The sequence below is a fragment of the Gadus morhua genome, chromosome 2 (genome assembly GCF_902167405.1).
Source record: "Gadus morhua chromosome 2, gadMor3.0, whole genome shotgun sequence".
In the NCBI taxonomy this organism is placed as follows: Eukaryota; Metazoa; Chordata; class Actinopteri; order Gadiformes; family Gadidae; genus Gadus; species Gadus morhua.
Genome location: NC_044049.1, coordinates 5,770,556 through 5,781,679, shown reverse-complemented (window position 1 = coordinate 5,781,679; position 11,124 = coordinate 5,770,556). Strand labels below are relative to the sequence as shown.

The 11,124-nt window shown below is 44.5% G+C and overlaps 1 protein-coding gene across 1 annotated transcript; it reads right to left on the bottom strand.

Annotated features, from left to right (window-relative positions):
* Positions 1–798: 798 nt before the first annotated feature.
* LOC115534634 (epithelial membrane protein 1) lies at positions 799–6,426 on the bottom strand. Its single transcript, XM_030345756.1, has 5 exons — positions 6,295–6,426; positions 4,780–4,863; positions 3,312–3,423; positions 2,459–2,599; positions 799–2,104 (listed from the first exon to the last, which is right to left on the bottom strand). The coding sequence occupies exons 2-5, from the start codon at positions 4,855–4,857 to the stop codon at positions 1,944–1,946; spliced, it is 492 nt and encodes a 163-aa protein (XP_030201616.1). The 5' UTR covers positions 4,858–4,863; positions 6,295–6,426; the 3' UTR covers positions 799–1,943.
* Between the last annotated feature and the right edge of the window lie 4,698 nt (positions 6,427–11,124).

The following is an 11,124-nucleotide window of genomic DNA, read 5'->3' as shown; positions in this document are numbered from 1 at the left end:
TTTTTATTCAAAATAATATGTAATTTATTTACTATGAAGTCATCACAATGACTAAATATGCAAGTCCTTAGTTGGCAAAACGACAAAAGGACCCATTAAAAAAACAAACATATAAATATCCCTTAGTTTATCCTTTTTGTTTTCCTTTAAAGGTTGTATCAGCATTTCTAGACCGAGACATGAATTATCACATTCATTCATCAGATCTTCCCTCGTATCTGCCCGCCCCATAAGCAGGAAGTCAAAAAAACGCGTCTCTGTAGGCAGCCTACAGAGACGCGTACCAAAAGGGGTGGGTGTTTTGGGGTTTTGCGCTGCGTTCATGACAGTTTTTACTGGATGCACGAAACGCGGAAGGGAGGGGCGAGCTGGCTGTTTGTTTGGGATCTTGCTTCAAATACCAACAGAAGTGACATCGCCCAACATCACTGATACAACCTTTAAGTATCATAGTGACATAGTTCAAACGCTTAAGCATTTGCTAAAATGTACTATTCTATTGTTGACATTGCCGATAACCATTGACATTGCCGATAACCGAAAAGCAGCTAAGCTTCCCTCATGACTATCGTCTGTCTTGGGATTGGCAGACAATGTTGTTTTCTAAAACCACATTTAAGTTGTTTTGGTATATGTGTGGAAAAATTCTGGCCTCAAGTAGGCTACTGTGTCAGACATGTCTACACTGAGCATGCTCAGAGCAGCTCTTCATGTCGCTGCTGCTCGCTGATGGCTTTAGCATCCGACTGCTATTAGCATCATGGTACCAGTCTTACAACAAGAGAGAGGAAACGAGGATGTTTTTGGGAAGTTTTACTGTATTAGAAATGATCACCTTTACATTCATGAGAAAATAATGATAACAAAAATAAAGGATTTACACATAGAATATTATGGGAAATATATTTACACAAATTGAGTGGTTTCTATCGTTCTTTTATCCAGTGGATATTAGTCTACTGATAAACATTATTATTGAATCTTAATGATGAATTTATATTTCATCATTATTCATTTGAAGTCCAGTAAACAGAGGTTATGATGTTGTTGGCAAATATATTTCCATATTCTACAATCCACCAGGCTCAGAAAGTGTTAAAACATTTTAAACAATTTAAAATCCTTAAAAGGTTTTTAAAGTTTTTCGGGCATTCCATCTAAATAACCTTAATCCGTACTTCCTGTCATGGGTCATCTCAATCGAAATGTCATACCAGTTAGCCGACGTGTGTTCCTACACGGCACGGTACTGAATTGTTTGATGGATGATAATCAATGATCGATTTGAGTTTATTGGTCATTCCTGGGGGTCGTTTGATGAACTGAGCGTTCGGGTTGATCAGACCATAAGAATAGAGACACGTGGCATGAAGTAGGATCAGAGCGCTTATATACAATAATCACGTGAAGAACTAGCTACAACAAACTCAAAATAAACTCTCCCCTTTTAAAATCCCGCACACTCGTACCCACAGCTAAATATACAAACAAACAAACAAACAAACAAACAAACAATCAAACACACACGAGATACCAGTCTACAATGCCATCGGGTGTGTGTTTGAGTCACGTGACGCTGGATCTCAGAACATTTCGGGTCCGTCAACAACGACGACACCCGAGATATTTTGAGAGTGGGGATCTGCATCTGCACACCTGGAATACCACTCTGTGATTGATTGAGTTTGCCTGTTGGATCTCAACCACTGAAAACTCTTTATATAGAATATTATACCAAGGGTTCTACACTTATTATCGGAAGACTGCTCTTTTTTCCCAGCCAACTGAATCAAAAACGTAGCGTATTCCAGAGACACTGTGCCTGTTGAAGGACCTAGGGCAGCTGATTCCAGTAGACTGACCTATGGTATTAAAGGGCTGGCCATGGTGTCTGTCTAAATCAACAGGGTTACTGCGGCCGGGCCATGGGGCTCATGTGTCTCTCACGCCGTCTTCTTGCGTAAGACGAAGTATATGATGGAGGAGATGAAGGTGATGCTGAAGGAGATCCAGGCCAGGATGTAGCAATGGCCGTACCAGCCGGTGTACTCTTTCAGGTGGAAGCGGTCAGTGTAGATGGCTGCTGCAATCATGATGGAAAGAGCTGGGGGAGAGAGAGAGAGAGAGAGAGAGAATGTTAATAGTGACCAGGAGAGAAGAGAGAGAGAGAGAGAGAGAGAGAGAGAGAGAGAGAGAGAGAGAGAGAGAGAGAGAGAGAGAGAGAGAGAGAGAGAGAGAGAGAGAGAGAGAGAGAGAGAGAGAGAGAGAGAGAGAGAGAGAGAGAGAGGCGATTGAGAGATGGAGGAGAACAAAAGAGTGAGAGAAAGCCAGCTGAAGAAGAGGAAATTCAAGTTGCAGACATCTATAGCATCATGGTTTTGGTGATAAGTTCATTAGTCCTATGGAGATGCCTGGCAGACTTGCTAGGCAGAATTATTGAAAAATAGAGACAACTCACCGGCAAGCAGCTGGAAGATGCCAGAGAGGGTGAACCTCTTGCCCTTGGTTAGGGTGAAGAGCTGGGCCAAGAACACCAGGATGGAAATGATGGAGAAGATACATGCGAGCACCGAGCTGGCCTGAACTGCCTGGAGGTACTCTGCAGGGGGCGCCAGAGAGAGACATGTGTTATACTTCGCTACAGTTATGATGTGGACTAGCCCAACTAACACCACCGTGACTCATTCAGATCATTGTTTAATTGTTCAAACATCTTGTTCAGACATTTCCTGCAGTGGTACGGAAACCTTCTAGAACCAAAACTTTACACCAGAGTTTATAGTCATAATGTGACCACTAAAGACACAATCACTATTTAAAGCTACTTTCAAATATGTTTTTGACAAACTATTATCAAAAGCCTGACAAACCACTTCACCATGTAACCCCAGCACTCTCAGCTCTGTCATGTGTTGTTCTGCGGCAACCGCCCATTTGCCGCACCCTTTTTTTAATTGACAAGCTCTCTTGCAAATAAAAAGCCTCTTTGTCCAAAGAGGAACATGATAGGAACAGAGCTGGTGTACCCGTTTGTTTTAGTTGGTAGCGTAACAGTTTTCTAGCACGGTTGTCAACAGTTTGTGTTAAATGTTGCGGAATCATTTATCAGCGAAGGCTGGACATTGGATAATGTTTCCGCTGGTATGTGTTTTGGAATAACTGGTATTATAAGCTAAGAACCATTGTGTGACCGTTGCGACCCGGGTTTGGGCGACATTTTGAGCTGCCACAAAATATTGAGGGCTGGGGAATATCCCTGGAGGTTTGGGTGGAGGTCATTCGGGTGGAGGAAGTGGTGTGCTAGGACTTACCCTGAGGGTAGGGGTGGGTTGTAGGCAGGTCAGTTTGGTTCCAGAGCCCGTTAGCCATCTTTACCCAGCGAAACCAGACATCTGTGGACATCACGTCCGTCTCCCACCAAGCCTACAGAGAAAAGAGTTAGTCCAGCAGGCCTAAGTTTGTGTGTGTGTGTGTGTGTGTGTGTGTGTGTGTGTGTGTGTGTGTGTGTGTGTGTGTGTGTGTGTGTGTGTGTGTGAATGTGTGTGTGTGTGTGTGTGTGTGAGTGTGTGTGTGTGTGTGTGTGTGTGTGTTTGTTTGGGTGTGTGTCAATGAGTTCATTAACATGCACATTTTAGATCATTGTTTTTTAAAAGATCGCTATGCTGCCTTTTTGCCCATCAAGTTGCTCCATATGATCACACAAAAGGCTTGTAACATAACCCGGGTTCCTCACAATTAATAGTTACACTAGGTAACCCCATCCTAATCAAATATTTATTAATTTAGTTTATATGCCAACATATACATCCGATATTTACTCACACCCTGCTGGAAATTGAACGAGTATTAGCCTACCTATAAGTTGTAAGCACCCAACATGAAGAAATTGTGTGTATTTCCAGCAGGGTGTGAGTAAATATCAGATGTTTGGCATATGCACTAAATTAATAAATATTTGATTAGGATGGGGTTACCTAGGGCAACTATTAATTGTGAGGAACCCGGGTTATGTTACAAGCCTTTTGTGTTTAGTTAGGAAACCTGGTTATATCCGTTTCCCCTAAAAACAGGTTTTGTGTGCATTTAAATGCACTGAAAGAATGGCTTTGTCTGGTGTATGTATGTGTGGTATGTATGTATCTGTGTATGTGTATGTCATGTATGCTGAATACGTATGTGTCTTGATATGTGTATGTTATGTATGCTAAATATGTGGTGTGTGTGTGTGTGTGTGTGTGTGTGTGTGTGTGTGTGTGTGTGTGTGTGTGTGTGTGTGTGTGTGTGTGTGTGTGTGTGTGTGTGTGTGTGTGCGTTTGTAAAATGCATAGGGGATGGAAGAATAGTCCAGTGATTAAGGTGTTTGAGGTTCTGGGTTCGATCCCTGATGTCTACGATGCCGAATGTATTGACATGTTGCTTGGATTGTGTGAATGAATGTACTAGTGTGTATGTATATTGTATGTATATTGTGTGTACTTTTCCCATGTTGGTGCTGATGATTGGAATGTGTCCCTAGATGTCTGCTTCTTTCCAACACTATGTGCAGGTATGCAAGATGCTCACCTCATTGGAATGCCATGCTTACACATGTATGTGCACGCATAGCTGGAAGCTGGCTTTAGATGTTCCAACTGACATCCAGACACACAGACATAAGCAGGCACAGGGGCTTGTGTCTGTGTTGTTATGTTTTAGTGTCTAAGTGTCGGTTGCATGTTGAATTGAATGTGTGTGTGTGTTTTTGGAGGGATGAATGCTGATTCGTCGATCTGTACTCACATTGTCGATGGTGGCGACCAGCAGCATGATGATGCCAATGATGTGAAGAACAAAGATGCCCGCCAAGAGGATTAACATGGTGACCTGAGAGAGAGAGAGAGAGAGAGAGAGAGAGAGAGAGAGAGAGAGAGAGAGAGAGAGAGAGAGAGAGAGAGAGAGAGAGAGAGAGAGAGAGAGAGAGAGAGAGAGAGAGAGAGAGAGAGAGAGAGAGAGAGAATGACGTAGTGTAGCAAGAGAAACTTGTTCGTTCAGTTTATATCGTCGGATAAACTGCCACAAGCACTTGCTCAGGGTGTGGCTTAGAGAGAGAGGGGGAGAGAGAGAGGGTGTGTGTGAATGTGTGTGTGGGGGGGGGGGTGGGAGAGATAGGGTGAGAGATAGAGGGGTTACAGGTATCACAGGTGTGTTTGTGTGTGGGTGTGTGTTTGAGTGTGGGTATGTGTTTGTGTGAGAGCATGTGTGTGCGGGAGAAATAGAGAGAGGTTACAGAAGGTGTGTATTTAATTGGAGGCTCAAAGACATGCTGAGGCAAGTAGACTGTTGTAATGTTTCCTCTCTTTCTTTCTCTCTTTCTCTCTATCTCTCTCCTCCCTGCACAAAACACACACACACACACACACGCCTCACCCATCTGGCCCACACCCAAACTTTAAAAAGTGAAACTGAGTGTCTGATCACACTTTAGACATGATGAGCAGCATGTTTTTCCACGCTTTTAAGCATTCGATTTCATCAGTGTTCCTATACATATGTGTGCCAATCTTAAATGCGTTCTGTGCTCTCATTAGACATATAGGTTCCTGTATCGTTTGAAAAGGAGTGGCAGAAAGGGCGGGGCCGCTACACACGCACACACACACACGCACGCACACAGGGACACACTCTGGTACAATGCCCCCACTTTGCACATTTTAACTCCCTGCATGTTTCCCCTTGCAGGGCTACCAGCACCAGAGATGAGTCCTAATCTGAGAGTTTTTAAACTAAACAAACAGAATGACAGGCTGACAGACAGGTAGGGGCCAGAGAAGTTTTGAATCCCAAGAAAAAGGACATTCCTCCCCGGTCGCCCCCAAAACAAGGCGTGTCCGTTGCTCAGGGGACCTGAGCGTTGGAAATTCCCATAGTGTTTATTAAACAAGGGGAGAGGAGCACGTCTTTTCTAGAGCCAGACTCCGAACATTAAAACAAACATGGTTTACCAAAGCCTTTCACCTCAACTCATTTAAAGTGGCCTGAGCACAACTGGAAGTGTGTGTGTGTGTGTGTGTGTGTGTGTGTGTGTGTGGGGGGGGATTGCACGGGAGAGAACATTGATTATTATTGTAGAATTGATTGTTTTGACAACTGAACATTGTCTCCTGTAAGCTCTGATTGATAACGACTCGTACAAAACGCAGAATCTATCACTGAATACGTTCCAGAGGACTAGTTCAAATCTAACTTCCTCAGCACACCGGTTTCAACAGAAGAAAAAAAAGTATTTCAGAGGATAAAAGTGAAGGTAAAACTTACTGTTGTAAGGGTGCGAGGAGCAGGAGGTGCAGGAGGTGCAAGAGGTGTTGTAAGCAGCTGTGCTTCACGGGACCGAATGGAGTGGAGTTGGAGTTTCTTGAGCTCCACAACTCATGGCTTCCTCCCCCCCGCCCACCGGCCCCACCCTGTTGGATGAACACACACCCCAACCCCCCCCCCCCCACCCCTCCTCCCTCTCCTTCATTTTTCATTGATAACTCTTTCCGTCTTTCCTCTTTACTCTCAGTTCTCTATTATTAAGCCCCCAACCTCTCTCTAGCGCTCCCTCTCTGTCTGGCTCTCTACCTGTCTCTCTCTCTCCCTGATTGTCTTCCTCTCTGTCTGTCTGCCTTCATCGTCAAAGATTCATAATTAATACCAAAAATACATAAATATATTGAGAAAAGTTTAACAGTCAGAATGTAAATGTTTTGTAAGTATTTAATAAACTACAAAAAAAATATCACATCTGTTGATATACGCCAAGGTTAAACGGTTTCAACACATTTGTGTTTTTTTTAGAAGTGCTACGTTTCATGTTTTTGTCACAACTTAAACAGTTACTCATGTGTGAGTAACTGAGTCCCTTGTGTGTGTGTGTGTGTTTGTGTTTGTGTGTGTGTGTGTGTGTGTGTTTGAGAGAAACAGACCCGGGAACTCCCACAACAACCACAAAATATTCGACACATGCAGCCATGGCAACTGCCTGCAACCCACATAATGCTCACCACTGAGACACAAACACACACACACGCGCACACGGCCCCTGGTCTCCGCCCTCTCATTTTCCCGCCCTTTATCTACTAAAAATACAACTAAGTATTACAAATGAGTATAAATTCAGAAAAATAAAGTACTGTAATTTTTATGCATAAAAGTTTATATAAAATATAGAATTCTAAAAATAGATCATGTCCTCCCCACTCCCTCTCTCTCTCTCTCTCTCTCTCTCTCTCTCTCTCTCTCTCTCTCTCTCTCTCTCTCTCTCTCTCTCTCTCTCTCTCTCTCATTCTCAGGTTGATGGAATGTTTTTTTTTGAGGGGAGAGAGAGGGGGCAGTGCAAGTCATAGCTTGAGAGGGGCAACAGAGGGAGAGAAGTAGAGAGATGAGGGTAGAGACAGGCAGAGAGACAGATTTAGAGCGAGAGAGGTGTGTTGAGGAGAGAAACTTAATTCCAGCTCCTTTTAGGATTAAGGTGTTGCTAACATACAAGGGTTGTGCTAACAGACTAGTTGTGTGCTAACACTGCTTACAGTCCTGGGTGGTGCTGACGGCTAGTATTGTGCTAACAGACGAGGGTGTAGCTAATAGACCAAGGTGTTGCAAACAGAATAGTACAGGGATAATGTTGCTAATAGAATAGGTCGGTGCTAACAGACTAATGCAGTGCTAACAGGCTAATTTGGTGTTAACAGACTAGGGTGGTGCTAACAGATTAGGGCAGTGCTAAGAAGCTAGGATAGTGCTAGCTGAATATTATGAGGATAACTGAAATGATGCTAACAGGCTGGTTCGGTGCTAACAGACTAGAATGGTGTTAATACAACAGCTCTGACATGATAGTATAATGCTAACAGTCTAAATACTGCTAACATGCTAGGACAAGCAATGACGGATCAGTTCCTGTTTTTTGGGCTTGCCACCTCTGGCCTGGTTGCCCCTCCCAGGATCAGATGTGTGTAGGTTGGATTGATTGATTCGCAACTGGCTTTCCAACAACATACATACATCGACACTGCATTATCCCTTGGAACGCACGTCAATGACTCATTGAAATCTGTTGAGAAAAAAACGTTATAGTGCGTTCTATCCACTTTACTTGTGTTTGTCTACACAGACTCTCCAACCAGGCGGTGACGTTGGCAGTAATGGGTTGAAGCAGTCAGTACGGCGTGTATGTATACATGTCTCTGGGTTTACCGACTGTTACCTTAACCCCATTGGTGCTCTACTCTGGGTCTGAGTGTTATTTGGTCTAGTGGTCTGTTCTGCAGTGGTTTGGTCTGTAGTGGTCTGCCCTGTAGTGGTCTTGTCTGTATTGGTCTGGTCCCTAATGGTCCGTTCTGTAGTGGTCTGGTCTAATAGTGGTCTGGTCTTTAGTGGTCTGGTCTCTAATGGTCCGTTCTGTATTGGTCTTGTCTTTGGTGGTCTGATAATGGTCCGTTCTGTATTGGTCTGGTCTTTAGCGGTCTGGTCTATAGCGGTCTGGTCTATAGTGGTCTGGTCTGTAGTGGTCTGTTCTCTAGTGGTATGTTCTGTATTGGTCTAGTCTCCTTGTGTATGCAAGCGTTCCAAGTGTTTTTTCTGTACCTAGTGATAGTGTGCTAAATGCCTTCATGTATTGTGAATGCTAAATGCTTCCTTTTGTTTGCTAGCGTGCTAAGTCCTTTCGTATTGCTAGCATGCTAAATCCCCCCTTAAAACTAGATTTGAATTATGATTCAGACACACCCAGAAAGAGAGAGAGAGAGAGAGAGAGAGAGAGAGAGAGAGAGAGAGAGAGAGAGAGAGAGAGAGAGAGAGAGAGAGAGAGAGAGAGAGAGACGAAGACATAGAAAGAGACCAAGAGAGATAGAGAAGTAGAAAATGCGGTCGGACCCGATTCATTCTCAGGTGTAACGGCTACACCTTACAGGTGAGGTGAGCGAGTGCTGGTTTCGTAAGCCCTGTGGTGCTCCCTCGCCCACAGCCGCTTCAAGGCAATCCACCAGAGGACTTAAGTTAAAAGAACAGAGGGGTGTGGTGGAGGAGAACGCAAACATATACCAGTTACATTTTCTCATTCCTCTAATGTCCTACATAGCTGCCTCTCAGTCCAGCACGTCGACCCCACCCTGAACGTACCCCAGGCCATGAGAGGGGCCTGTCGGGTACAGATCTCTGAACCTGTGATCAGCCAATCACAGGTCTGTATGGACTTCTGACGCCCCAACAATAAGCTCTTTGTCACACTGAGCTCCAGAGATCCACTCTGTTTTCATCACTGCTTCAAGAGCTCCGTACGGCAAACAGCATACTGCTAAAGAAGCAGCCGAAACCGGTTTGGTCATTGAACGTTCCATTATTATTAGTTAAGACCAGTTGGATCTCCATGGAGACGGGGAAATCTGCTATAAAAATATATCATGCCCACCTTGCTTTTCACACACAATGTTTGCAGTACCATCAGTTCGGCCAGGTAGAGAGTTGTTGAAGTTCAGAAAAGCCTACGGATAGACCTGTTCATGACCTTCAGGTCACGTTGGACGGCTTCAAGTTGACAAGCAGCGGTAAACATCATACAAAACTCTTCGGGCTGCATGCAATACCGCTTCAAGCTACCGTATGTAAAACGCTTGGATTGCTTTGAAGAGTTGCGTCAGCTTATGCTAAACAGGTGTTGGGTTAGCCTACTTACTGAGGACAGTGACCTGGCGCTGCTAATGCTGTACTCCTATGTAGATGGGTAGCGCTAGAACACAGCAAAAACAAACACACAAAGGACAAGTACAGTGTCGAAAGTAAGAGGTGTCAGCAAGGCTGCCTGTCAGAAGAATCTTTAATTAGGATGTTTAACAGGAGGGCTATCCGGTGGTGGAGTGTTGTAGGTGAGATTTAAGAGCTATCATTTGAGTTATTTGTTGGAAATGGCACAGGCATCCGTCAGCTGTAGAAGAGTGAAACGCGCTGTGAGGATATCTGCTTGGAGTCAACCGCACCTTCCTCTGTAAAAGCCGACTTCGATTTAACAGCACCCCAGGCTCATTCATCAGCATCACTTTGAGGGACAGGATGGATCAATCTTGAACGTCAATCACAGGTGTGTGAAATGAAACACCTGTCAATGGCACAGAAACGGGGCGTGGGGAGCAGGGGGAGGGCATGTTTTTTTGGGGTTATTTATTCACTCTTCTGCTCTCCCTCTTTCCAACACTCAGGTCTTATCTACAGACCCTTTAACCAATAAGGTTGGTGTTTTGACTCGTACAATTAGGGACAGAAGGGGTAACCCATCAACATTCATATCTTTCCATCCCAAAACATCCTAGCCTAGGTAAATATACCTCCCTAGCACGGTCACCTGCACTAGTTAGTATAGTCGTGTAGTAAATAGTGCTCCTTCTCATACCGACTAACAAGCACGCGCCAGCTTGCTGACCACAAGATCTTTAAATACATCCATGAGTAATGAGCATGCTGTTGTTCGTTTTCCTACTATTGTGCAGGCACTAATGGGTCACCATCACCCCAGCACTGGTAACCATGGATATAGAAAAGCAACAAAAAAACGTCACTTCCGCTCCCGTCTGCCCTGGTGAGCTGCGTGGCCGAAAAAAACAGATGTCATGATACACCCATGGCGTCAGCCCCACCCAGCCGGGTGGTTCCAACTGTGTTTTTACTCAACGGTTAAGCTCTCCGTCTGTGGTCGTGGCTCTGTCTCGCCGCCTCTTGCTCAACCCATCTCCCAGCGACAGCGTGAGCGTCTATAAGGATCTGGGGAGCTTTAACTGCGGCCGCGAGACCGCCGGCCCCGTGTTGACATCGCCGCACGCTCGGCTTAAACTGTCCGTCGTTGTCGCTTCAGCGTTGCCACGGTAACCAAGGTCGGTATCGTGGTGGACGGAGGTGGGGATGCGTGCATGGTCACGTGTACGCGAGTCCGTGCATGGTTACGTTTACGACCGAAAGGGAATAAACTAAAATAACTCTCCAAAACATCCACTGTAGAACAGCCTTATTTAAGTTTGTTTATTCTTCATTTTTGTTTGTACGTGTACGTTTTGTTCTTTTTTTTTCCGTGCAATGAATATGTTAAAGCAACACACAAGAAACACACAAGAAACACAA

Coding starts and splice junctions, on each gene's coding strand:
- LOC115534634 (XM_030345756.1), bottom strand. CDS start 4,857: ATGTTAATCCTCTTGGCGGGCATCTTTGTTCTTCACATCATTGGCATC. Junction 3,424..4,779: donor TGGTCGCCACCATCGACAAT/GTGAGTACAGAT, acceptor TTTTCTCTGTAG/GCTTGGTGGGAGACGGACGT. Junction 2,600..3,311: donor AACCCACCCCTACCCTCAGG/GTAAGTCCTAGC, acceptor CGCCCCCTGCAG/AGTACCTCCAGGCAGTTCAG.